Source organism: Enoplosus armatus, chromosome 3 (genome assembly GCF_043641665.1).
Source record: "Enoplosus armatus isolate fEnoArm2 chromosome 3, fEnoArm2.hap1, whole genome shotgun sequence".
Classification (NCBI taxonomy): domain Eukaryota; kingdom Metazoa; phylum Chordata; class Actinopteri; order Centrarchiformes; family Enoplosidae; genus Enoplosus; species Enoplosus armatus.
Window position 1 is genome coordinate 2,112,915 of NC_092182.1, and position 25,468 is coordinate 2,138,382.

Below are 25,468 nucleotides of genomic sequence, written 5' to 3' on the forward strand. Positions count from 1 at the left end.
AAAAAAAAAAAAAAAAAAAAAAAGTCACAATATCAGACATTAAAGTAGACACAGTTTAATCCTGCCTCAAAAAAAGCTCTGTCTGTAGATTCCTTTTGTTACATGCTGCACGTGATCAGACCTGGTGTAGTTGACAGGTGATGTCAAAGCTTGACGGATTCATGTCATCGGTCTCGACGTAAGCGTCCACCACCACCGTCTGGCCCTCGATGACCAACACGCACTCGTAGTCCAGCTCTGTGTCCTGAACGCGCAAAGACTTGTGTTTGGTGAAGGGGGATCACCAGCCAGGCAAATAGAATCATCACTCACATGTGTGTGTTGAGGCTGATGGCGTGTGTGTGTGTGTGTGTACCTGATAGAGGTGTAGGTTGCGGGCAAGTAAGGTGATTTTCCTCTCCACTTTGACCGGGAGCAGCGATGAACCCTGGACCTTCTCCACACAGGGACAAGCTGAGGAACCCCAGCTGACATAGGAGCCCTCGTCCCCCTGTTGCCCAATACACACACACACATGCAAAGTATAAACACACAAGTCCTCTCCTCCTCACTCTCTGGTTATGTTCACACACACACACACACACACACACACACACACACAATATTTCCTTACGATGCAGTGAGGTGGCACAGTGATGCTGCTGATCAAAGTTTACATTAAAGCCACTATTTGTCGATTTTAAATCGGATGGCACGAGTTCACTTGCAGGAGAAATGAGACAATCCTGGCGTTCACAGCAGCGTTCCTTTTTATAGTGATAGCACGACTGGGGTGCCAAAGTTGGGCACTTTCAAATTCTACACATAGATGCTTTAACACCACTAAGATGGAGACAGTTGCCTTAAAGGGGAACTCCACCGATGTTACACATCAAAGTCTGTTTGCAGGCCTTGAGGAGGACCACTGCATATGTGAAAAAAAAAAAAAGTTGTATAAAGCCTTTTGTGTCTCCAGAGGGAGCTGAGTGAAGTCTGGTAAGTTGCCTCAAGTGTCACTCGAGTCAGCGTCGGTTTGGGGCTGAAGATAAAGTGTGAAAACGAAAAAAAAAGAAATCTCTTGGTGTGGAGTTGGAAAGAAGTGAGCTTACCAGACCTCTGTAGCGCGCTGCTCATCTCTTTGCTCGAGGCTAGAGGCTACATTAGCCGCTACTAGCATAACACACCCGGATGTCAAAGTTGCATTGTGGGTAATGTAGGTGGCAGGTTTGGACAAGGTAGAAGAACGTGTGCAATAAAAAAAAAGTCAATATCCCATCTTCTGCTGCATGGATTTGATTATAAGGGTGCAATGCTAAACTCTCTGTTAAATATTGCTGATTATTGGGGGGGGGGGGGTATTTGCCTTGTTCTTTAAACTCTACTTCCTATCTTTTTGACATGGAAGATGAAATTGAAAGTGCCTAACAGAGTGATCAGTCGTATCCAAGATCTTGGCTGTTTGCTACATCATCGTTTAGCTCCACCGTATGAACAGACAAGGATATGGCCCAGTGTGAGAAATAGTCGATGAATGTCACCATCATTCACACACAGCGTCCTCAAAGAAAGTGAGCAAAAGTAATACTGAGCTGTAAATGTGAAAATGAGAAAACAACTGCTGTAGCTCACACCGGAGCAGCAGTTTTTCTTGGGATCAGTCCACAAAGCAAAACAACAAAAAGAACACACGTGTCAGACGGGAAAGGAAGAGCAGGGGAAACGAGGGCAGACAGGGAGCCGGTTTGAGCTTTGTTCCTATAGCAGGAGCAGGAGTCCAGTCAGGAGCTGGGAGCACTGGGAGGCTGCTGAAGCTTTGAGAAGAAGAAGTATAAGGAGGAGGAGGAGGAGGAGGGAGGCGGCTGAACTCACCGGGAGGAAGGCGTCAGCTGGATCATACTGGTAGTCCAGCTCTGAGTCAGTGTCCAGCAGGTGGGGGTAGGATGGGGGGGCGTGGTCGACCTCACCGTCACCTGACAACACAGTGGCGGCTGAAAATGTGGCTGTGTCATTTTCTGACTGGACGGCGCTCTCGGCATGGACGTCTACTTCTTCCTTTGGCCAGAGGAGCACCTCGGGGTCGGTGCCTGGGCTGCCTGCCTCAGTCTGGGAGTCTTGTGTGGGCATCGGGGTGGAAGTCTCCGTCAGGTCCAGGTTGAGGGAGGGCTCAGAGCCCTCTGGTTCACTCACAGGGAAGGGCGTGGGCAGGGGGAAGCCAGATGGGGCCGGAGTGGGAGGCTCTGCCAGGCTCAAAGCTCCCTCAGCTTCCTGGGTGTTGCTGGGGGGCGACTCCGTCACCACCTCCGGGGGAGAGGAGTCCGGGTCATGGGGCGGAACGATCAAAGGCATTACGGGGTCCAGATCTCCATTTAGACCCTCAGCCATGGTGACGGGCACCAACTCTGCGGCTTCCACGACGACACTGGGTGTAACCGCAGCACTTTGGGTGTCACTTTGGGTGACAACAGCAAGCTCTCCTGCTTCAGTCTCTTCTTCCTCCCCGGTGGTGACCTCTGGGGGTAGAGGTGTAGTGGGTGCTGGTGTGGTGGATGGCAGGGTGCTGGCAGGCTGAGGGGGCAGGGTGGTGGGTGGGGTGGTTGGCTCAGGGCTGGTGGTGGTCGAGGGTGGAATAGTGGGTGCAGGAGGGGTGGTTGGCTCCTGAGTGGTTGCTACAGTGACAGGGGTTGCGGTTGTTGTTGTTGTCGCGATAGTTGTTGTTGTAGTTGTTATGGTGGTGGTTGTCATGGTGGTGGTTGTCAGGGCGGCCGTTGTGGTAGTGGGTGTTGTGATGACTTTTAAAGGTTTGATTGTGGGAGGAGCTGAGGTGGGGAGTTTAAACTGGGGGAGGGAGGAGGAGGGGAAGACATGAGGGTGAGACAGAAATAAAAAAACTAATGGAAAACAACCAATAACTGAACTTAAATGTGATGTTAAACACATAACCTGCTGTTATTGTGTTATTGCTGCTTATGCCGCATGCACAGCAATGACTTCTGTTATATATAATGGGCTTCTGTTGGCACAACAAAACGTATTTTGTATGGGCAGTGATGAATGTATGGAAAAATACATCATTTCTGAACAGGAAAACCAGTTATCTACTTACCAGCTTCTTATGAATCAAAAACACTGCTGTCAAGTACTCAAAGAGTACATTTTTAGTTCAGACCATAGACTGTATATAAAGATGGCTGACGCGTCCCCACTTCCTCCCACTGTACAAAAATGAAGCCAAATTATCCCGGACACAGCCGTTCCCACTTGCACTGGTGACGTCATTGGGAGCCAGAGTCTGCGCATTAGTGATCTGGGGGTGGAGCCGCTGTATCGAGGTCCCGCCCATACACCTGCCTGGCCCGATCGTGAGCACACCGCAGTCAATCACGGCTGTCAATCATGACGTTTCACCCCCGTTTGTATGGCATCAAATAACTAATTAAAACCAAACTTATCAGAAAAAACAAACACTTTAAGAGCTACCTAATATGACAGAAACCATCTCTGGGATCCAGCCACCAGGGGGCGATGGAGATGTTTTGGCGTCACCTTCACGGAGCTGTCATCTTCATATACAGTCTATGGTTCAGACCAACAAGTGCCTTTAGTTTAAAACAAATAGCATAACTGAACCAGTAATTGAATTTTTCTTTCTTTTTTATCTCTAGCAGTGCTATGGAGCAGTTTTTTAATGACTGAGTCCCATGTACGCGTGTGTGGGTGACACAATGTTTTCACACCATTCCTCTGATCTACAGGTGGCAGCAATGCGCCGGCAAAGGCAGGGCAGAAGAAGACTGCTAGCTAGCAAACAAGGATGTAAACAATGCAATATTTCAAATTTCAGCGTTGCAAATGTTTTGGCAGAAAGGGTTTGCATTCAGGCCTCAAGGACACACACACACACAATGCACGTTGGTCAGCAAGACTGGACGTAAACAACTTTTGTATATTTACGAGATAACTCCGCGGGGCCCCTTTAACATCTCAGCAATTGAAAAGGCACCCTGTCGGGTTTTGAGCGCCCCGTTTTCTTCGTGTCCCACACATCCCTACACCTCAGCGAGTGCTGTGCAATTAGATATTCTGTTTGAGTAACTTACATGTTGGTTGTAGATGATCACCCCCTCCTCGCAGGTGGGCTTGTGGGTACACAAGTGCTGGTGAACGCACCAGTTACAGCCCCATCGGCTCAAGACACAACCACGGCAACTGCACACAGAAATAACTGGTTAGACACATGAAATAACAGCCCCGGCGGAAGCTTCTGATAGGAGCTGAAGAGAACAGTGGAGAGAGGTCTAATAGAGGTAGGTTTTTTAATCTAGAAGTGAAGGGAGGAGGGAGGAGAGGGAGGGATGTCATGGGGACAGAGAGATACAGCTGCTGTAGCTTGTACCACAGAGTCATCAAATTGCTGCTCCAGAATCTGTTTAAGATGATTACATTGCACTGGCTGGTGTGGTTGTAGCTAGGTAGCTGGCTGAAAAGGCTGCTGCTCAGTGTGTTCGGCCAACAGTGTTATCAGTTGAGCTAGCTAGCTACACTAGCCCTCTGGATTTGAGGTTGAAGGAAAAGCATGTAGCTAACTTGTCAATACATTAATTTATATTTTTGACATGTCCGATGACTTTTTACTGTATTTGGTCCGTTTCGGGGCTCCATACTCACAGGATGAAATGATGAGAAAGATTAACACAGCTTTAAAAACAGTATACGACAAGGACGCTCTGTGCACTGCAGAGCAGGAGGAGCTGGTGGCTGCAGGACCAACGTAGAGTCAGAGGGAATAATTGCCCGCAGCCCACAAAAGTATCAGGTCAAGGATTCATTAGCATGAGCAACACTTTCCCTTTTTAAACCTAAGCACATGTTTGAAGTGGCGGCTTTACAAAACAATGCGGAGAGAAACCCTTGGTGTTCTTTGCATCTGTCAGTGTAACATCACCTGTGTAATGTTCTATACGTTACGTCTATATGTTGTTGTATTAATATTTTCAATTTTTTTTGGGGTCCTCTAACACAACGGACACTGGTAAACTAGCTGTGTTTGTCCGACAGCAAGACTTCCTGCCCACCAACGGAGCTGAACAGGTGACCTTATATGGTCATTTAGGGGAGCGGCTTATGTTCCCAACTTGGAACACTTGTACAAGCAAACTTCCCTGGAAAAAAAGGTTGGGATTGGAATATGAAACGCGTGACGGCCGATGGAGAGCTATCCTGAACAAAGTTAAACCCAGGCTGAGCCGTGTGATGTGCAGAGATGGACAGGCTATTGAAAGACCATGCAGGGCAGGAGTCAGGTGCCTGCAGCCTTCATGGGGATTCGTTGAGGATGTATAATATATTTTGTGATATATGGACATGAATGAACGCCTGGCTGAAGTCTAAGAGAGCGTTCAAAGTACAGGGTCACAGGTTTGGTGAGAAGAGTTGGAAAGCAAAAGGAATGAACAGGGTATAAAATGGAAAACAGCAGTCTCCCGATGGAGAATAAGACTTCATTAAACGGTCTGCAGTGAGCAGAGCAGATCGGGGGGGAGACAGGAGAGCAGAACCGATAAATCAGCAGTGGTAACTCACGGCATGCTGCCAGACAGCTGCTTAACAGCCGTACAGTCGTAGAAGGTGAAATCCCTCGCTGTGACTGTGACGTCGCCAAAGCGAAGGGACAGGGTGACTGTGACAAAGTCTGAGGAGAACAAAACACGGGGAGAGAAAAGACAGCGTGAGGAAGAGCCGGAAACAACACAACAGAGTAAGACAAGTGTTTCAGGCCAGCGAGCAGGGCTCTGAACGCGTTACATTATAGGGCCCGGATTCAGAAAGTCTATCTCAAAACATGCGCACTTGCAGAGAGTGCAGACGCAAACACAGCATGGCTCAAGGCTGTGAGGCTTCCCTTCTATCAGACAGTTGCTCTGTCTTAAAGCAGCTCGAGGTTACACTGCATGGGTACATTTGATTAAAAAAAAAAATTATAATTATGGAATACGTAAATTAGGGAATTGTTTTGACCTTAATTTCTATCAGTCACGCTAACATTATATTCAGGGAACAGGACAGCATTGCTCAATCAAACTCAGACGAGGAAAATCTAGCAGTCAGACAGGTGGCGAACAGGCCAACAGTTGATCCAGATTATCTAAACCACTTTATTTGGGGGATAAAAGTGTGAGCACACCCAGAATGTTGGTAATGCAACAGGAAAACGGCTTTGGCAAGTACGGGGAGTCAAACCAGGAAGTTGGATGGAAAACAGTGACGGATGCTTACAACAGACAGTTTTAGTGCAACACTTTCTCTTGGCAATTAACATGGTGACTACAGTGTTATTATCGCTGATAGAAATGACCAACAAGAGTGATAATTCTCTGCGGGTTCACCACTACAAGCGGTTCCTTTCACATTGCACATAGTGATTTGATCCGTTGCCGTTATAAAAACATTGATTAGTGCGGCTTTAAGGTTCCAGCTTGTTGCTTCCAGTGGGTGGAGAATTACCATACACCCACTAGCAGAACTGGATTTGATGTCTTTGGGTCTAAATGATTTTATTTACTTACTTGTGTTTCATTCTCTGTATTACTTTCAAACTTTTACAGACAACATTTGCTGGCAGATGAGGACGACCCTGAATACATTTGTGTTTTTGCACTCTGCTGAACAGGCAGCAGGTGAGAATCTGAGCTTCACCTTTAAAAGCAACAGTTGCCCTCGCAACTTCTTTTATGAAGTGAGCGCTGGCACTAACCCTCTTTAAGTAAAAGGTAAGCCACAGCTAGAGCCTTCAAAACAGCCTTTGTGTCCATATCTCATCAAACCCCCCCACCCTCTCCCGCCCCCCGGCTCACTCTGCCTGAGCCCCGCACCCTGAGAACTACAACAAGCTGCTAGTTTCAGGAATGCAGGCATGGGAACCAGCGTCTGTGTGTGTGTGGGGGGGGGGGGGGGGGGGGAGAGAGAGAGACAGACAAATCATGTGAATGTTTGGGTGAGTGTGACCTCTGTAGAAGCTTCAATTTGATATTTACATGCCCCTTTAATCTTCTCTTATCATTGCCACTGACAAACAACAGCACGCTAAACAGTCACCCGAACCTTCGAAAACCAAATGAAAGCACAGAATCATAGAGCCGCTAGATGAATTGGATTTATGCGGAATTATATGCTTTAAAATACAGATCACTCCCCTGCTGTGCAAACCGTTTTTGCCTAGATTAATGGACACAGGGATTGAACTGGATACGTGTATGGCATGTGTGGTCATGCAAACATACACATAAAGAAACACACACGCACAAGATTAATCTCATTACAGGATGCAGCCGAAACCTCCAGTCACAAAGTTCAAACCAGTAATAAAACTTCATCAGCTTTGACCCAGAAACAACAAACGGGTCAGGTCTGGGGGGGTAAAAACACACACACACACACACACACACACACACACACACTCACCCTGTCCTGGAGGCACCACGGGTACTCGGCTGGTGTCAGGGGAGTGGCAGGTGACCCCGGCCTCTGTGACGACGGCAGGGCAGTGGCTGTCCTGGAAGAAGCAGGAGTAGGACTCGCCTTTCTCCAACACCGGCAGTCCTGGGACTGACAGAGACACCTGAGGAAAGACGAAATATCAGCACCGATTCACACTATTGGTACGTCACGTGTGGTCGACTTCAAACATCCATATGGGATCCAGGATTAGACTCGAACCACGTTTATTGGTGCTAAAACGCAGATATCTTTTGTTGTCCTTTCCCCAACAACCAATTTCCAGCAGCAGACTGGTAGAGCATGGAAGGAAAAACATCGTATGGAAATAGAATAAAGTTCCTTAATGCAGCTGGCAGAGTTATTACGAAGTCCACACCTGTGCTGTTACAGAGGACGGTAAAGGTCATCATGACAGTAAGTGATTCAACAAAAACAAATAAATCGGATGCGCTCACTTCGAAACGTCAATGATTTGAAAAACTAAATTAGATTCCCCTGCTGCGGGAGCATGAATCATACCGAAACAAACTCCTTGAGTTATTACTTCACTCTTTTGTTATTTCTATTTTGGCTGTCGTCCTCATTTATGGTGGTGTCTGCGCGCTGCAGTTCCAAGATATCATCCGTCAGTCAAACAGTATGACCTCGGCGGGGTCTGTCCTGTCCTTTTTTTTTTCTGTTTGGTTTTCTGTGAGTGATGTTTTTTTTTTTTTTTTTTTTTAGGATTGTCTGTTAAATTGGTGGTTATTAGTGTTCATGTTAGCTATTCGGGGGGAGGGCTTGGTCTTAGTCTGGTCTACTGAGCTCCTGTAGTGATGTTACCATCTAGGACCGAGCTTCATATTGACAGGTGGAAGCAATGCAGCAGGTACATAAACGACATCATTGTTTGTTTTCATGAATCAGTTATTGACTGGGCTGGGTTTCCACCTACTGCCTTCCACGGCACACCATTTTGAATGAATGCCAATGACTGCAAAGCAGGGCTGGAACTAACAATTATTTCCCTTCTCGATTGATATCCCAATGGGGTTTTTTTTTTGTCCAAATAAATCATCTGGACCATCAAATTTCAGGAAATTGTGAGAAACTAGCCATTACAATTTCCTCAAGCCCCAAGGCCATGTCATCAAATTGCTTTGTTTTGTCCAACGGCCCCAAAACCCAATACATTCAGTTTATTATCTCCTAAGACAAAGAAAAGCAGAACATTCTCACAACTGAGAAGCCATTTTCTGTCCATCGATTCAGCTTCACTGCAGAGCCCTGTGAACTCTTTGGGCCCCAGCTATAATCAAATGCAACAAAAGCACGGGCCCTTTTGTCCGCAGGTTTCTCCGCCAGCTGATATTCAACCATTTCCGCGATGTTTAGTAGATGAATATGATTAAATTCCAACCCTTGGTTTGGCGCTTGATCAGTTCGTGCAATTCCTTGCTTAACCTGCGTCAGTATTAGCACATCTACAGTATATGTTATTCCAAGTCAGAAGCTGTGACGTCAACTCCAGGACTTCAATACCAGATTCATGACAACATGCACCAATTATATACATTCAAAAAAAACTGCACCTAACATTTAGCCTACTGAGAAACAACAGCAACTGGTCTAATTCACACTCATCCAGTATATTTAGACAGACATTTCTGTCCTCTCCTACGATGTAACACAGTGTGTGTATTGTATATAGTTTGGCCTCTGCTGCTATCCACAGTCACCATCTCTCTCACACACACACACACACACACACACACACACACACAGGTGACTGATACTCCTGCACCAGGACAAGACAGGCCAGGGCTCTGATTATTATCTATTCCTGACGCCCTAGCACTTACCACACACACACACACACACACACACACACACACACACACACACACACACACACACACACACACACACAGAGTACCCCCAGCCAGCGTACAGTAAATCTCCCAGCTCAGCTGATGAGAGATTCTGGGATGAGTTACGGCGAGCTGATATGTGGGCCTGAGCTTTCGGGTGCTTTAGTATGTGAGGAGACTCTTATCATTGAAAAAGGGGGGGGGCATGTACAGGCAGAATACGACCATGGACACGCTGTGCCCACAATACAGAAACCTGTTTCTGTTTTACAAGATATTCTTGAGAAAAGCCTGTAGGTGCTTGAGGTGGATGATTTTAACAGAAAGCAAAACAAATATGCGTATCCTCATCCTCTCTCAAATCCTTTGTAAGAATTTGTACAGACGGGTGGATTTTTGTTTTATTTTGCTCCTTTGCTGCTCGACTTTGTGTAACCGTATTGCAGACTCACCATCCGGCTCTCCTCCCGGCTGACGTTGGAGGGGTTGAGCTCCTGGACGGCCAGACACTGCTGCTCCATGTCAAAGCTCCATAGCCACTGACCTGGCTGCTTCCCACGAGCACACTGCGACTGCAGCACACACCTGCAGGGAAAACACCAAGGACTCCCTGTTACATAATGTACACTTATCCTCTCTATGTTGTGAACTAAAGCCAGGCTCTCCGTCTCTATCTCGCTATGAGGCCAGGACGAATGGAAGAACATGAAAGGAGGAGTAAAGATGGGGAGAGTGTGGAGCGGAGAGAAAAACATCCAGGTGAGAGGGAGGCGGGGAGGCCAGGTGGTGAGGCAGAGCAGAGAGGAGAGGAGAGGAGAGGAGGGGGGGGGGGCACAGATGGGATGGAGAGCTAGATTTCTTTCATCAGGCTCACACACAATCCCAGACGACTTAGACAGATACTTCAGTTCACTGACTTAACTATTCTCCCGGTCCCACTGTTATGCTATGTTTTAGCATTTAGCGTTATCATGTAATTGTAATGTCCGTGTACATGTTACATAGACCAGCTTTATCAGCAGCAATATAATATTTGAATCTAGTTACTATTATTCTTTCGGTTCTTTTTCTGTGATAGCAGCTAGTGAGGCACTAGCACGGCTGCAGACTCTTAGCCTTGACAAATGACAAACAATTACGAAAACTGTCGCAGACTCATCTATTTATTGATCAACCAGTTGCTTCATGGACTCATTAATACTTTCAGCACTGGTTCTATCTGCTATCTGTATTTTATAAGAATCCAAAAACAACAAATGAGCTACCTTTTTTTTTGTTAGATTAAGAAGATTATTTCACACCTTAAAGTTTAGTTCTAATTAAGTTTAAGAACATTTCAGCCACGCTTTCTCAGAGGGCGGATTAGAACGTATCCAGGGCTGGAGCTAACTGCTGGGGGTTAATCTCACCTTCCCTCCAGGACACACCAGCCACAGTAGGGGTCGTGGGCCAGCAGGCAGGAGTGGCAGTCTGGGTGCTGCTGGCATTCAGCCACGGGCCTCTTCTGCAGCTGGAACCGCAACACAATCATGTTCAGTCGTGCAAAACAATGCACGCTAAGCTCCCAGAAATCTGATTAAACAGAATAGGTGGCCCACATTTTGCGGTGGAAAACAATGCAAAATGAAAATATGGTCATTAGAATATAATAAAATGTAATCCTAACAGGCTGCCTTCCTGGAAGAGAGAGAATTGGGGCAGAAATAAAAGAGCCTAAATAATTTCTCTTTAGCTTTATTACCACAACAGAGGACGGACGTGTGTGTGGGGGGGGGGGAAATAAAATCATGAAATGAGGCTGGGTGCAATCACTTTGCGTGCACGGACCATGTTATGAGTCATGATGAAGAGATGTTCCTCTTTCTGGTCCAGGATGAGGTCTGAACTGATAGCCGTGTTCTGCTGAATGGAGATGACAGAGTACTCCTCCACCTCGCCGTTTGGCCCCAGGAACACCTGAGGAAAAACGCACACATGAGGGGTGGGATCAAGTTCTCATTGCACAGACTGCTGAATGCAAATATGCACTCAGCCGCAACTGACGCAATGTGCACTTCTTTTTAAATGAGAGCATTAAAAACAGATTTTCAGAACACCGTTTTGGTATATTTTCAAAGGATGTAACCACACAGGTTATAATAAGAATTTGATGCTTAAAAAAAAAAAAAAGGTGCCATGCATTCAAAAAGTTGTGTTTACATCCTGTGTTTCCCATCAAAATGCTAAATGATGATAAATAATTGTGTTAATCCTTGGTGTCTACCAAACACACTAAATGCATTTTCGTTATCATGACACATTGGCAGGTTTTGATTTCTATTTTTGAATGTTTACATTGATGTTTACATGCTAGCAGCCATCTTCTGCAATCCTAAAGCACTGACGGACAACTGATGCAGCAGAATCTGAGATACAGTCACACAGCCTCGTCAAAACCTAGCGTTACCCACGAATGCAACTCAGCCACTGACAGTTGATCCTGAGATATGCGACGACGTGACAGCTCGATCGCCCCCTGGTGGCTGGCTGCAGTATAGGTCATAAGCCCCGCCCCCTTCATGTTCGCAGCTGGGCGACAAACACATTTTTCCCCAAAGATGGTTTCTGTCATTTCAGGTGGCTCGTATCACGCTGATGTTTGTTCAAGTGTTCATTAGTTATTTGATGCTATAAAAACGGGGCGAAACGTCTTGACTGACAGCTGTGATTGGCTGTGGTGTGCTCGAGATTGGGTCTATGGGCGGGTCTATGGGCGGGACCTCGCGACCTCGCGTCTCCCGGTCACCACCGCAAGACAGCAGCGGCCGCATCCGGGAGAGTTTGGCTTCATTTTTGCACAGTGGGAGGAAGTGGAGACGCGTCGGCCATCTTTATACGCATGTACGCATATGGTTTATGGTAGTAGCAGCTAATGTAGGCCTCGAGGCGCTAGCCTGAAGCTCACTTCTTTCTAACTCCTCACCAACAGATTTTTTTTTCCCCAAACTTGTAGTCAAGTGACATCACTTGAGGCAATCAGATTTCACGCAGCTCCCTCTGCAGACACACAAAAGAGCTTTATACTACTTGTTCCACATATGCAGCAGTCCTCCCCAACAGACTCTGATGTGTCATGTTAACACTGACGGACTCTGAGGAAACACAGGATATCCAGTTTAGACATTCTGCACCACAGCACGACGAGACAGGCCGAGATATTCAGAGCCAGCAAACGACCAGGCAACATTGGGAGGCCTCCGTGAGCAGTGTGACACGGTGCTGGCCGTTAAAAGTCCAGAGCTGCTGTAATGTGGGTTAATACGAGAAGGCAGCCTGACCAACTGCTCCACATCAGCCTTTTGATGTTATTTGCAGGAGCCTGAACATAAGCTTCATTCCATCTAATGTCATTAGTGAGATTTTCCACAGCAAGGGAAAAAAAAAAAAAAGACAGCAATCATCCTAATGGGAAAATCCAGCACAGGTCGGGAGGAAGTGTGAATTCCCCCCCGATCTACACTGGGATGTGCCAGGATGTCTTTCTCATGCCAGGCTAATCCGATCCTCCAGGTATGTGGAGCTATGCAGCCTGACAATTCATTGATCCCACAGCTCCTCAAAGGCCGACTGTCCAGGCTGTAATACCTGTTCGTCCAGACAACAGCAAATTACTGACGCTACACAACAGATTGGGGGGGGGGGGGGGGGACAGAGACGACCGACTAAATGACATTCTGATCATTTCAATGTTTTCTCAAGGTATAATGGAATATAAACACAAAGACAGATTTCAAAGGAGGAGTGGGAAATGTAAGAAAGAGAGTTAAAACTGGAAGCTGCGTGACAGCCATCGCATGCTTGCTGCACAAAACCCCTCTTTCGACTGAGCTGACCTCAACAAAACAAACATTTAGAGATGGCATCCGAACCGGTCAGCAGTGCGTCTTCATACAACATGTTTCAGGAATTAGACTCCCCCCTCCTAAAGTCACACTGGCCCCTGTGTCTTGAACACCAGCTTAACTTCATTTAGTCCTCTTGTTATTCCCAGTAGCTGCAATTAGCCAATCGCTGCACACCATGTTTATCTGCCAGGGGCCTGAGGTCAACAACACTGGAGGAGGGGGGGGGGGGGGGGGGGGGGTTAGATTAGATTTTCTTATCTAAATATATGCAAACAACAAGGAGATTCAAGGGAAAGTGATGCGACCTCTCTGACCCATAGAAAATTACTTCACACAAGAAGCTACTGAATGACGGAGGCCAGATTTACAGTTATTAACCTCCATCAACAGATTCATTAGGCTGTGTGCGCACACCTCCAGCCAGTTCCAATGATTAGTTTAAATGAACTATTTTGTGGCAGCAATAACTACATAGAGGTAAAAATGATGAATGTATATGCAAAAAACTAAACCAAACAAACAACAACAACAACAAAAAACACTGATTTGGTTGAATAAATGAATATGCCTTTCCATTGTCTTTGCCTAATGTTGTTGGGAATCTTTGTTTGATGGTTCCAGCCGTTGTGAGTGCTAGTTTTTCTATTGATGCTCTTAGTGAGAAATTGAAAAATACATGGCAAATGAGCTAGTTGGTCTGGGCAATGATGCTATATTATTGTTTGATTTGTATCGTGATGATATGATCATAGAAAAGTGATTAAAACGAAGTAATTGGGTTATAGAAGTTGCTGGGTGAAGAGTTTTAATTAATGACACACTTGCCCACATACATTTGAGTACTTCTGGTCTGTCAATGCTACAGCATAGAATATTGTGGAGGCTGTTATAGCGGCACGTTAACGCTGAATCACATGCTCAACTGTTTTTAGCGTCCACATATCTTTGGCCACGTAGTTTATTTCATGTAATGTCGACACAGCTTTGTAATGCAGGAAGGAACAGACAGGAAGCTCCGTGATTTGCTGTGCAAACAAGACATCACAGGTGAACTCTACACGAAAAAAAGAGGAGAGCTGCTTCAATCAGCCGGGAAATAAACTGCCGAGTGATGCAGGGGAATAAATGACCTAAATCAAATGAATGAATGAATGTTCTGCATCACACATCCAAACATTCAAGAAATGTCTCCAATGAAATCACATTTATTTGTAAGATCAGCATGAAGGTCTCCAATAATCAAGCTGCTTGATGTCTCCTCAACTGTTGTTTCGTCAACCCCTCTTAGTTAGCGGGCATTAAGGAGTTTTAAATATGAATACAGCAGCTCAAATATTCTGCCAAGAGCCGATGAGGGCTGTTTTTAATGTGTGTTGAAGATCCTATCGTCATCATGTTTTCCTATGGTAATAGTGCGCAATTTTATTTGTCTTCAAAATGAGTTTCAGTCAGTTAGATTTGACTGCCTCATGTTAGCGTCAGCTGAACTTTAGAATGGATCTTTACATAGAATGAGGACGGTGAAATTCACTTAAACTGAAATCTCTTACGTAAGAGATGGTTTCAGAGCCAGACTGAACAGGAGGAATGATTCGAGCGACAAAATGCGGGCATGTGAGCATTCTATTGAGATAGAATTGAAAGTATATGAACCAATCCTTTAAAGTCTGTACCAAGTTTCATGGCAATCCATCAAATAGCGGTTGGGTTTTTAAGTCAGGACCAAAGCGGTGCAAAGACCAACCGACAGTGCCATCCTTATGGTGTGTTCAGACAGAATGCGAGGTTAATTTTAGAGGAGGGGTGATTGCATACAAAGTTGAAGCCAATGTGAAGACACCTGGGGGGCGGGGGTTGAGGCAAAGCTGCTGTGTCAACTTAAGCAAAATAATTCACACTTTTCCCTGGCCTTTATGAATCGGCTTCATAAGCATACAGAGACAAGAGAACAGTTAAGGGTGCCAGAGTTTGAATTTAAACGTTCATTGTTGGTGGTTCCAGTCAGTAAGGCACAGATCGACAATGTGTCCATTAAACAGTGACGCTGTCTGCTGTTATGAACGATATCTCGACATGATTCTGAATGAGTCTCTCTGTTGGGAAGGGCACGTGTCTGCCAGTCAGCAATGACAGTGCACACAACACCAGTATGGAGCTCGGTTATCTGGTCAGAGCGATATGTGAGGCTCAGGGTTTAGCAGGCTCTGTGTGACGTAACTGTGTAAAATTACGTTAATGGCCGTCATTGTGCTATTTCTGCAAAGTGCAGGGGGCCTCGGGCACAAGCCACCATTGAGAAAAAAAAAAAAAAAAAACGGACACAAAGAGCCAACTGTGTGGAGGCGAGCTCACGATATCAAGGGGCCTCCCTGCAACCTCCCTGCTCCACTGACCTTCTAGCTTAGTCCAGTGTTTCATGTCATTAATCATCAAAATAAATATATAGAATAAATTACACTAGTTTTTTGGGATCAACAAGCCCAACGCGATTTTCTATCCACAACAGCACATTCCTTTGGCTCTCTGTGTCTGACTGAGCTTCACTGGTCGTGTCGCCATTCAATTGTCAAGCGAATTTTAAGCAAACTTCTGAAATGTCGCAGAGGAGAAATGCGAATCAGGCGCGTTTCCATCGACTGGTTTGGAGCGTATGAGCAAGGCTCGTCGCAAAGCGTCGTTTCATCAGAAAACGGCGGCGCAAGCTACACTGTACACGCAGCTGTAATCCGCCAGTAAACAGAAGAAGTAGCGCAGGTCGCGGACAGGAAACAAAACAAACTGCCTCGTGTTTCCATGTCCCATTTAGTGCATCAACTCTTTTTTCGACAAAAGCAAGAACCACCTCAACTTTTTCGCGCATTTGAGGAAGTATTCCTCATTCAAATGTTGCCCTTTTCCATACAGCTAGTATCTAATGCCTTTCTGGAAACACTCTGGCTTTTGCGACCTCACGCAGACACCGCCACACGTGACCCTACCGTGACTCAACAGGGACCCCTGCCCTCAACGCAGACTGAGCCTCTGTTGTACAAGGAGAATAGTTAGAATTTACTACTTCCTGTTCTCCATAGTGGTGCCAAACCACAAAAACACTGTGCAACAGTCCACTCCCGCTGCCATAATTAGGGTTGGACCAAATATTACAAACAACTTTCGGTACAATTCCACACCACCACAAACAACAGCCTCCAAAATCACTGGAGAGAATCTATGTCAACAAAAACTGAATCTGATGAGCTTTAAAAAAGGTAGAATGTATCAGTCTGTTGTACTGGACTACACTGGCAAGAAGTAGGTGGGGGGGGGGATATACACAAAAATGAAATATTAATGATTTTTTTTTATATGTGAGAATGAACAGTTATTAATATATCTGTCCACAATTAACCTTGTTAATTCACTTAATTAAAAAATAAAGTCAAGTAAGTCAAGTCAGTGTTGAAATCCGTGAGTATTCTGTAAAAAGTGAGAAAATGAAAACATAGTCATGGGACAATCTGTAAACATCCGAGTGCATTTCTTCAACAACATTTTGTCCCAGGACTCTGCTCCTGAGGTTATTTCTGGAGTGCCGAGTTCAGCCCGCCTGCCGCGACACACTGAGACCATTTTAGACCGCGACTGGTTGGCGGGGAGAATAGAAGAAGGTGAACGGAGAAAAGTGTTGTTGTCTGCTGGGTTGACTATCATGTCTGGGCAGGGACAGGTCTTACAGTTCTATGAGAAATACACATGCTACCCAAAGAGGGTCTGAACTCAAAATAAAGACAAGAGTTGTCGAGTATGTCTTCATATTTCCAGCAATAACAGCACAATCTCTGCATAACATCGCAGTTAGCACATATACAAAGTACACCTTGTTAGTGATTTTGGTGTGTGTGTGTGTGTGTGTGTGTGTGTGTGTGTGTGTGTGTGTGTGTGTGTGTGTGTGTGTGTGCGTGTGTGTGCGTGTGTGCGTGCAGAAACACACCAGAATGCAAGCTGGCCTGCCTGTGCATGCCTTCAAATCTGCGACACCACGTTACCTTGTGCAGGTTCCCCTTGGAGTCTCCCAGAAAGGCAATGGTATGTCCCGCCCTCACGCTGACAGCCACAGCAGTGAGACGGGCAGACGGGCTGTCCAATATGGTCTCTGCCTCTACGGCCATCCTGCTGGCCATCGGGCTGGGGGTGTGGTCAGAGCCACAGGGGTAGGCGTCCAGAGTGTTCTTAATAGTGGGAACACAGGAGAGGAAAATCAGTCATGCTCAGGTAACACGAGGATAATCACACGTCATGCCGCACGTGACATGTAAACTATGCTGCTTGTTTTGTGCAAAAAGAAGCCCTTCAAGTGATTTGTTATTCGTTTCTCAGCAAGTAAGGCAGTTACCAAAAATAAAACAGCAGTGTTCCTTTTGTGGTAAGCAAAATCCCAGCAGGATTTATTGTGGAGGGGTTGGGGTTTGGGAACAAACTACACTCGGTGCTTTAAAGCTTACAATTTGTTTTTGGTTCCACAGTTTGGCAGTAGGGAGTCTTTGCTCTGGCGGCAGGGTTGTTGTTTTTTGTTCCGGGCAATTTAGAGCGTTTGAAAGTGGGGTCATTGCTTCATCATTGGTAATCTTAACAATAGGAAGTAGAGGCAATGAACCTGAGAGCTCTGCCTGTTGAAGGCTACTTGTTTTGATGGACTGCATGTAGTTGGCTGGTGTGTTGTTATGAATGGACTCCTTATTTGGCCTGCTCCTAAGAAATAGACTGCTGATATACCAGCGCTGCTGAACTCCGCACTTAAGTATTTTCCTGACTTCACCGCTGTGCAAAAACTGTCCAACTTTAAACCTGGTTGTGATGACGTAGCTTACAGCTATATATAGGCCTCAGTGGAGTATTGATGAAGTTAACCATGGGGAGGTGAAGGACAGTTTAGACGGCAATCATCTGGACATTTAGCCGTAAAACAGTGAGCACAGTAATGACCACGAGGGAGTAAGATAAGGGGGGAAAGATTGCTAAAGTTGCATTTCGGCAATTTATGTTTGGTACGAGTCCTAAATCCTGATCATCAATAACAAAGCATGTTTTTTTACCAGCTGCAGCTTAGGCCTTGCGTGAGAGTCCGTGCAGATGGGCTGGCCGGGCAAAGACTGAGCAGGGATGAAGCTGCTTTGGTGTTATTTGTGTACAGGGATCCAATTGAGATTTGACATCTTAATGACACTGTAAATCTCTTTTCGGCTCCAAATCTCACATCATTGTTCCCCTCTAGCCATATGGTTTGCTTTGAGTCCCCCCTTTTTTCATCTTCACTTTCAAAAACATATCTTCCTATCTGTCCCGTACACTTATTTCCTTTTATCTCACTTTTTGCTTTTTTGATTTTCTGCATCTGTATCCCTTCATGTCTTATTCTCTTTCTCCCTTCAGGGCCTCGTCTCTGCCCTGCCGTGTCATTACCCGTCCTTGTCAGGCCTTGTTAAACATTACCCCCAACCCCACCCCACTAAGTAGGGCTAATGCCGCCGATCGATCCCTCTCCGACCAACAATTCTATTAAATTACAACTACACTCCCCTCAGGCCAATCTGTTGTGCGCGGCTGCACAGGTGGAGAGGTCAGCGCTCCTCCAGGTCCTCAACACAGGAGAAGTGATAATAGAGGAGGATGTCAAACTAGCCCACGATGTTCATCCAAGTGCAATGTTTACATGCGGTAAACACCAAGACACACACACACACACACATACATGAACACACCACATCAAGTCAGGATTTTCCAGAGTAGGTGTTATGAGAGGACCAATCTAATTCAAACCCTCCTCCACAGCATTACATTTGTCTGTTACAAAAGATGTCAAATTGAATTTCATCCTCTCTGATACAAAAGGTCACTTTGCTGGAATAGGACGGCCCTGGACAGCTTCAGATGCATGGCACCAACTCTGGCAGATGAAAGCTTTTATTCAGTATAGTAATCACAGAAAAAATGAAATCACGTTGTATGCCTCCGCCAACCAGTCAAGTTGCACTACATGCCTGTCCAGACGTATAATATATGTAGAGGATTTTATTTTCTGAAGTTAATATGCAACAGGGAAACGCGAAGCCGTGTTTCCATCCAAGCATTTTTATTAAAGCTGGAAGCGACAACATTAACAATAAAACTTCTACAATATCGCTAAAAGGGATTTCAATTCTAAACTGGGTTTAAACATATTGAAATGAAGCAGCAAAGGGCTGTCTGTAAGAATGATCTCCTGCATAACTTTTCTCAGAGCGGTCACACGCACTGCTGCACCCGGGGGGGGAGACTGTCCACTTCGAATCAAGAGGCTTGTTATTGGCAGCTCTCCGTCGTCATCTTGAGAAGTAGGAAATATGGTCTCATATAAGCTGAAATAAATCGGTTTTTTTTTCCTGGCATTGGAACCTCATGCACAGGTAGGCAGCATATTTGCCTCAACCCAGCTGATAGAAATGCGCCTGTAGGATCCAAAACTTGGTACAGAGTGTAAACCTCATGTCCCAGAGGGTTTCTTATGCTATATCCTCACAGCTCAAACCAGCCCCTCTTGTAGATTAGAGCAGAGGGTTTATTCATCCACTCTCCCTCATACAAAAATAAAACTTTGTGGAGATAAAAAGAAAAAAAGAATACATCTTTGTATATTTCAAGTCCACTCTGCACCTGTAGCTACTCACTGCCCTTAAGTGTTGGCCAGTCAGTCCTGAAGGGACATGCATGTATTTCTTTATTTTTTTGTACACCTGGATTGAACATAATATATTATATACATGTAAATAATACAATAATATTCAACAGCAAAACTTCCCTTGATTGTGGAATCTAACAAATTACACAAAATGATCGCGGCCAGTTCAAATAATCGCGATCAGGCGATCATGTAATAACTGCGACCTGCCTAGTTACCATGACAACCAATCTGGAGTCATCTGTTAGCTTGTCATTTAAGTGAGAGCGAATGAATGGAACCACACGCATTTTACGACGTAGTTCAGGATTAGGCTACATGGGCTGCATTCTAATTGATTTGAACCAATTATGTATTCGTGCTCATTTGTTCACACTGGACTCTTTTGAGAAAGTAACTATATGACAAGTAACCACAGAAACAAGCAAATTCAATCTGTTGAACTCACCTCTGGCAGGTTGGCACAGTTGGATTTGACTTCATACTCGATATAGGCTGCCTCCACTCCTGCTTCTTTACCCATCTGTGTGTAGCACACATCTCTGGTGGAGTTAATCCTTCGGTCCACATCTTCGAGGTTAAACATGCAGAGGGCCGAGTCCTCACTGGGCCGAGTTGATGATGCCAAACGAGTGGAGAAGACACCAAGAATTTCTGAGCCTTGACTCACTACACCGTCCTTGGTGAGCCCAAGTTGGACAGCTTGCAAGAGGTTGTAAATTTTTCCTGCCCTGGAACGGCATGTCAAGGGTACTTCCACGTAGGAGTAATAGGCCTGGTCATCCAAACAAACACGAGAGACGTAGGTGCGGTACTCGCGTGACTGCGACTTGAGGTCCCGCCTGTAGAAGAGGAAGTATACATGCTGACGATGGGCGAATGATGCAACAAAATGATGGTCATATTCTGAGAGACGACCAGCAACAGCCAACTTGGCAGTCTCCTCGTAAGAAAAGACAGGTTCCTGGGCAAGGTTTCGCGTGGAAATAGGTGGATGGCTGCTGGTGTAACCCCGCCCCACAAACAGCACTGGCTGCCGGTCAGGATGAGAGCGAACCACAAGTCCCACGGTGCTAACGTTGGGGTGGTTAGCTGCTACGTATTGAGTATCCACTGGCCTCTCTGTAGAGAAAAGTACCACATTCACAGAATCCAGACTACGTTTCTGGCAGATCCCTTGGTTGACACTCCCGCAGGTAATAAGCTCCATGGAGTAAGGGTCGACCAGCAGGAGCTTATTGTGGTTGCTGGTGTGCTTTGCCTGAGGGCAGTTGCTCTCAGTTACGGGAGGTAAGCACTCCCGGCTGTCAATGACAGGTCCAGTGTCATCCTGGAGTTCAAGTTGGAGGAATCTATCCAACTGGAACAAGTGATCTCGGGCCCCGACATAGACCCGACCCACACTGGAGTCGGGATGCAGGGCCAAGTGCTCAAACAGAGTGTCATTCCGGACAAAGGTGGGATAAAGACTGGAGGGGGGGTCTGATCCTTGGACAACACCATTAGGTAATGAGGTGAAGGGCCAGTCGACAGCTAGCAGCAGCAGAGACAGCAGCGTTTGGACTGCTAACGCTGAAAGACGACGCACCATCCCCGGAGGCATGGCAGCAGAGCTGAGAGAAAGAGGACAGGTTGTTAGAAAGAATGTCTATATTCACTAGAACAGGAGTTGTCAGATGTTTTCATGTCACAGACCTGAACATTACGCCATGGATCCTATATGATCACACATTAAGTTCCAGACACTAAATTACATTTTTTTTTTTTTGTTAATTTAATAGTCATTTCTGAATGGATTATTGTCTGTACTGTATATGGTGGCGACAGTGAAAGGTGGTCATCTTAATAGAGTTTTTAATTCAGTCAGTTTCAAGTAAATTATATTAAAACTGTTTTGCGCCCTGTGCATGGCATTGAGTGAAAAACAAATCCAAAGTCAGTTGAGAGTTTCTTCAGAGGAATTAAGTGCCCCAACCCGTGATATATACAACCGAAATCAAGGAACTACTTAGAATCTAACCTAACCGTCAGAGAGTTTGCAACAATGTTGTCAGTAAAAAAAATGATCCACGGTGCATAAAGTTCTCCTCTCAAGGATCCATGGAGGCCCCCCTGAAGAACCACTGCCCAAGAGGAACTGTATAGGCTACACAGTTCCTATAGTGTATATGGGCCAAGAAACCTGATCCCACATCCAATTCTGTTGCACAGGTGGTCCTAAAGGAGGGTAAAGACCTTTATCATTTTATTGTGTTTGCAAACATCTGTTCTTTCTCCAGATTAACCATGTAAGGACACCTAATAAAACCATTGTTGGATAAGAAAACATTAATTCTTTCTGCTTTTGGAATCTATGACTATACCAAGAGGCATTCAACTGTTTAAACAACCTCAGGAGGACTCCTTCAGCATAATAAACTATCTGAGACATTGGCTCCTCACCATTTGTTTCCAGTGGTGTTTTACAGAGGCATGTCACCTCTTGACCTCTCAGCAGCTTGGGTTTAAAAACACATCCTTCTGGGCACAACCTGCAACACAAAGGAAGGAGAAGATACATCAGTATACTGTATACTAAGACACGGCATCAAATGCAGAGATGAGGAACACTGCCCTAAAGGACATTACTGTGGGCCAAACCACAAGCCTGTGTGTTTGCTACAAATACTGACTGACACCTTGTCTTTTTTGGCATCGCTGCTGTCCACTAAAAGCCGTGGGAAGCTCATGCCCATTGAAATTCCTGTCAGAGCTATGTCTGACTGGCTACATCCGTTTTTGCGTGTAAAAAAGCCCTCAGCAGAGGCCAAATCAAGTAGTGTCAGTCCAAGAGGGCTTTCAGTGCCACACACTCAGTCCCACTATACAGTCCTCCCTCATTGCTAGGATACAAGGTACAAAACCCTTTGGTTTCAGAGTCCCTGCCAGAAAAACAAGTTGCTGTTAGGTAAAAGAAGATGGCATGAGAACCTTGAGAGGGGTAGAGTTCCCTTGTTTGGGCACCTGAATCTGTGGTTTCATGCTTACTTTGTCAAATACTGAAATGTCTCCTCTAGTTATGACTACTAAATTACACTCACTTCTCCTTTTCACTCCATAGTATATCCTCCTCTTTCCTGCTCATTATATCCCTCTTCCTTCTATCCACCTCTCCTCCATCGCCCCCTAACACTGGCACAGAAGCAGGATTATCTCTTACGAGTTCAGGCGAATCTCCAGTGGGCTTATCCAAAGGGTACACCATTCACCCCACTGATCAGACAGCTCCTCACCCAGTGTACACACACGCATTCACACACATACACCTCTTTCCCAAACACACTAGGAGTATAAGAAAGCTTGCTTTGTTGGTGGTAATCTCCTGTGTGTGGGAATAAGGGAAAATGCCTGGCGAGGGGCAAAAGAGGAAAAGAAAGGACACAAAAAAACTATTTACTGGAGCGTAATAATTCTGACCATTGTTATCTATATAATTTCAACCAAATGGGAATGAAATCTAAAGCTCCTCATCAGGCACTTCCTTGCAAATGCTTGTTTTTCCCGGCAGACTTATTGATGCCTCAGCGGCTGAACCCGAAATCATCAAATCTAAACCAAAAGACAGACTTCCCTCCTTTGACCCCTGGGGTGGGGGGGGGAGCGTGTTTTCTGCAACTCTGTGGCTAAAGATCCTGAACTCTGTAGTCAGCGTGTCACGACTTTCAGGCGGATTCTCGGGCTTTACAGCCCTGTGGAGATAATCCTGAGAAAGCACCAGTCCGGAGCCTAACGGAGCAGAGACAGGAATGACTGGCATGTTAACTCATAGAAGCACTAGTTCAACAAATACAGGGCTTCTCCAGTTTCCTCCTCCAGCAAATGGTTTCTGCAAGCTGATGTTTACTCCATCGTGGGTAAACATGTCAGATTTGAGCACAGGGTTGTCTTCTTCAATAACTCTCAACTCAACTGCAGGCCGTCACTCCATTCATCCGACAAGCCAGTCAAGTCCTCATCTATCTTAATTTGCTATTTGCTGAAAGCTGCAAATCAAATAGTCAAAAACTTCAGTAAACTGGGCTGCCATCACTCTGGGCCAACATAATTTGGAAGAGCTGCAGTGAATAATCCAATCAAACTCAACTTCATCCAGAGCTTGAGATATACGAGAACAAGAGAATGGACGTCTGATTCAATTCTCTCACATCAGAAATCACATTTTGTCTTTTTTTTGTGACTTCAGCGAGCCAAAAGGTATCAGTTTGATGAGACGAGAGAGGAGGAAATGTGTGCCGGTAATTGCTTTATCTAAATGCTCCTTTACTTTTAGGTAATGGACTCCACCTTGTTCCAGCACAGGCTGCAGAAACAGCACCTTAACTCAGTTCATATGATATGATATACAGAACGTATTCCAACAAAATACACAAGACAGTTTGAAAAACAGAACTTGTGATAAGGACGCACAAGAAATAAACCTGGTAAATTAGTCATAACAGATTTCCAGAGGCATTTTATGACCCATGAAGAAAAAGCTGAATGACCGCATCAGTCCAACCTGCAGTGGGCCATTAATTGCAGTAATTATACTATGCATCCTTAGCAGTAATTAACCAATGCTATCAATGATAGTGTCATTTCCTTAAACAAGCTGCCTGGAATATGCGAGGAACAAGTGTGTCCCAAGGCTGTGTTCAGACAGGCATTAGAGCACTGTGTGAATTTCAATGAGACCAGCCCACTGTACCACTGTGTTGGCATAGTACGTAGCCTAATTCTACCGGTAGAATTACCCGCTGTGCCAACACATTCTGGGGTAATTCCACTGTTTACTCAGCAATTGCTGAGATGAAATGACTGTCACCATGATAACTTCTTGTAAAAAATCCTTCCCCATAGCATTGTAAACCACTGTACAGTGTTTCGGCATCTGATAAGCTTTCAAACTCACAGATCTATTACTCAAACTGGCCTTCCTAGATTGTATTTTTTTACACACAGTGTTGTTTTCAGTCTGAATGCCAAGTAAATGAATAGAGAGCTAGAAAAGTGTTGCTATCTAGTCATATTAGAACTATGTGGCAGGTTGAAGGTGGAGATTGGTGTCGAGTAGGCACGGTTGTGGTGTGTGTGGGCAGTGCTGAATCATCTGGACCTGCAAAAAGGTGGATATGTTCACCAACCATGTTCCTCTCCTCGCCCTTGCCTTGAGTTATATCATTTCAGTCATTCAAATGACTCATTGTTTCAGGTTGAAGAAGGCGGGCCCACGGCCGACTGATGGATCATGGGAGGATGGTTTCGACAGGGCTTTGAAACTGGACGAGGATTACTTTTGATATGTTGAGCTTCCATAGTTGATGCAAGCAAATGGGGGAGGGGCACTTTGTTCACAAAGGAGAGATTAAGTGTAAATGCACTTCTTAACTTGTACTAATGTATCGTTAAGAGGACAGGTAGTCGAGGGGCCTGTAGCAGATGGACAGAAGTAGAATCCGATACGACAAACCAAAGTCTACCAACATCGACCAACCACAAATGGAGTGGAGCCTGAGCTGCAGCCAAAAGACTCCACAACACAACGAAGC

The 25,468-nt window shown here is 45.4% G+C and overlaps 1 protein-coding gene across 1 annotated transcript in view; it reads right to left on the minus strand.

Moving 5' to 3' along the window:
- The window catches only part of plxnb1b (plexin b1b), a 33,341-nt gene extending 11,827 nt beyond the window's left edge, over nt 1-21,514 (minus strand). The window contains exons 1-11 of the mRNA XM_070903538.1: nt 20,350-21,514; nt 17,233-17,415; nt 11,151-11,279; nt 10,733-10,833; nt 9,776-9,908; nt 7,438-7,594; nt 5,560-5,668; nt 4,077-4,185; nt 1,849-2,814; nt 356-490; nt 122-244 (exon numbers count right to left, since the gene is read on the minus strand). Of these exons, the coding sequence (XP_070759639.1) occupies nt 122-244; nt 356-490; nt 1,849-2,814; nt 4,077-4,185; nt 5,560-5,668; nt 7,438-7,594; nt 9,776-9,908; nt 10,733-10,833; nt 11,151-11,279; nt 17,233-17,415; nt 20,350-21,504 (3,300 nt within the window). The 5' untranslated portion in view covers nt 21,505-21,514. The remainder of the gene's footprint in view (nt 1-121; nt 245-355; nt 491-1,848; nt 2,815-4,076; nt 4,186-5,559; nt 5,669-7,437; nt 7,595-9,775; nt 9,909-10,732; nt 10,834-11,150; nt 11,280-17,232; nt 17,416-20,349) is intronic.
- Between the last annotated feature and the right edge of the window lie 3,954 nt (nt 21,515-25,468).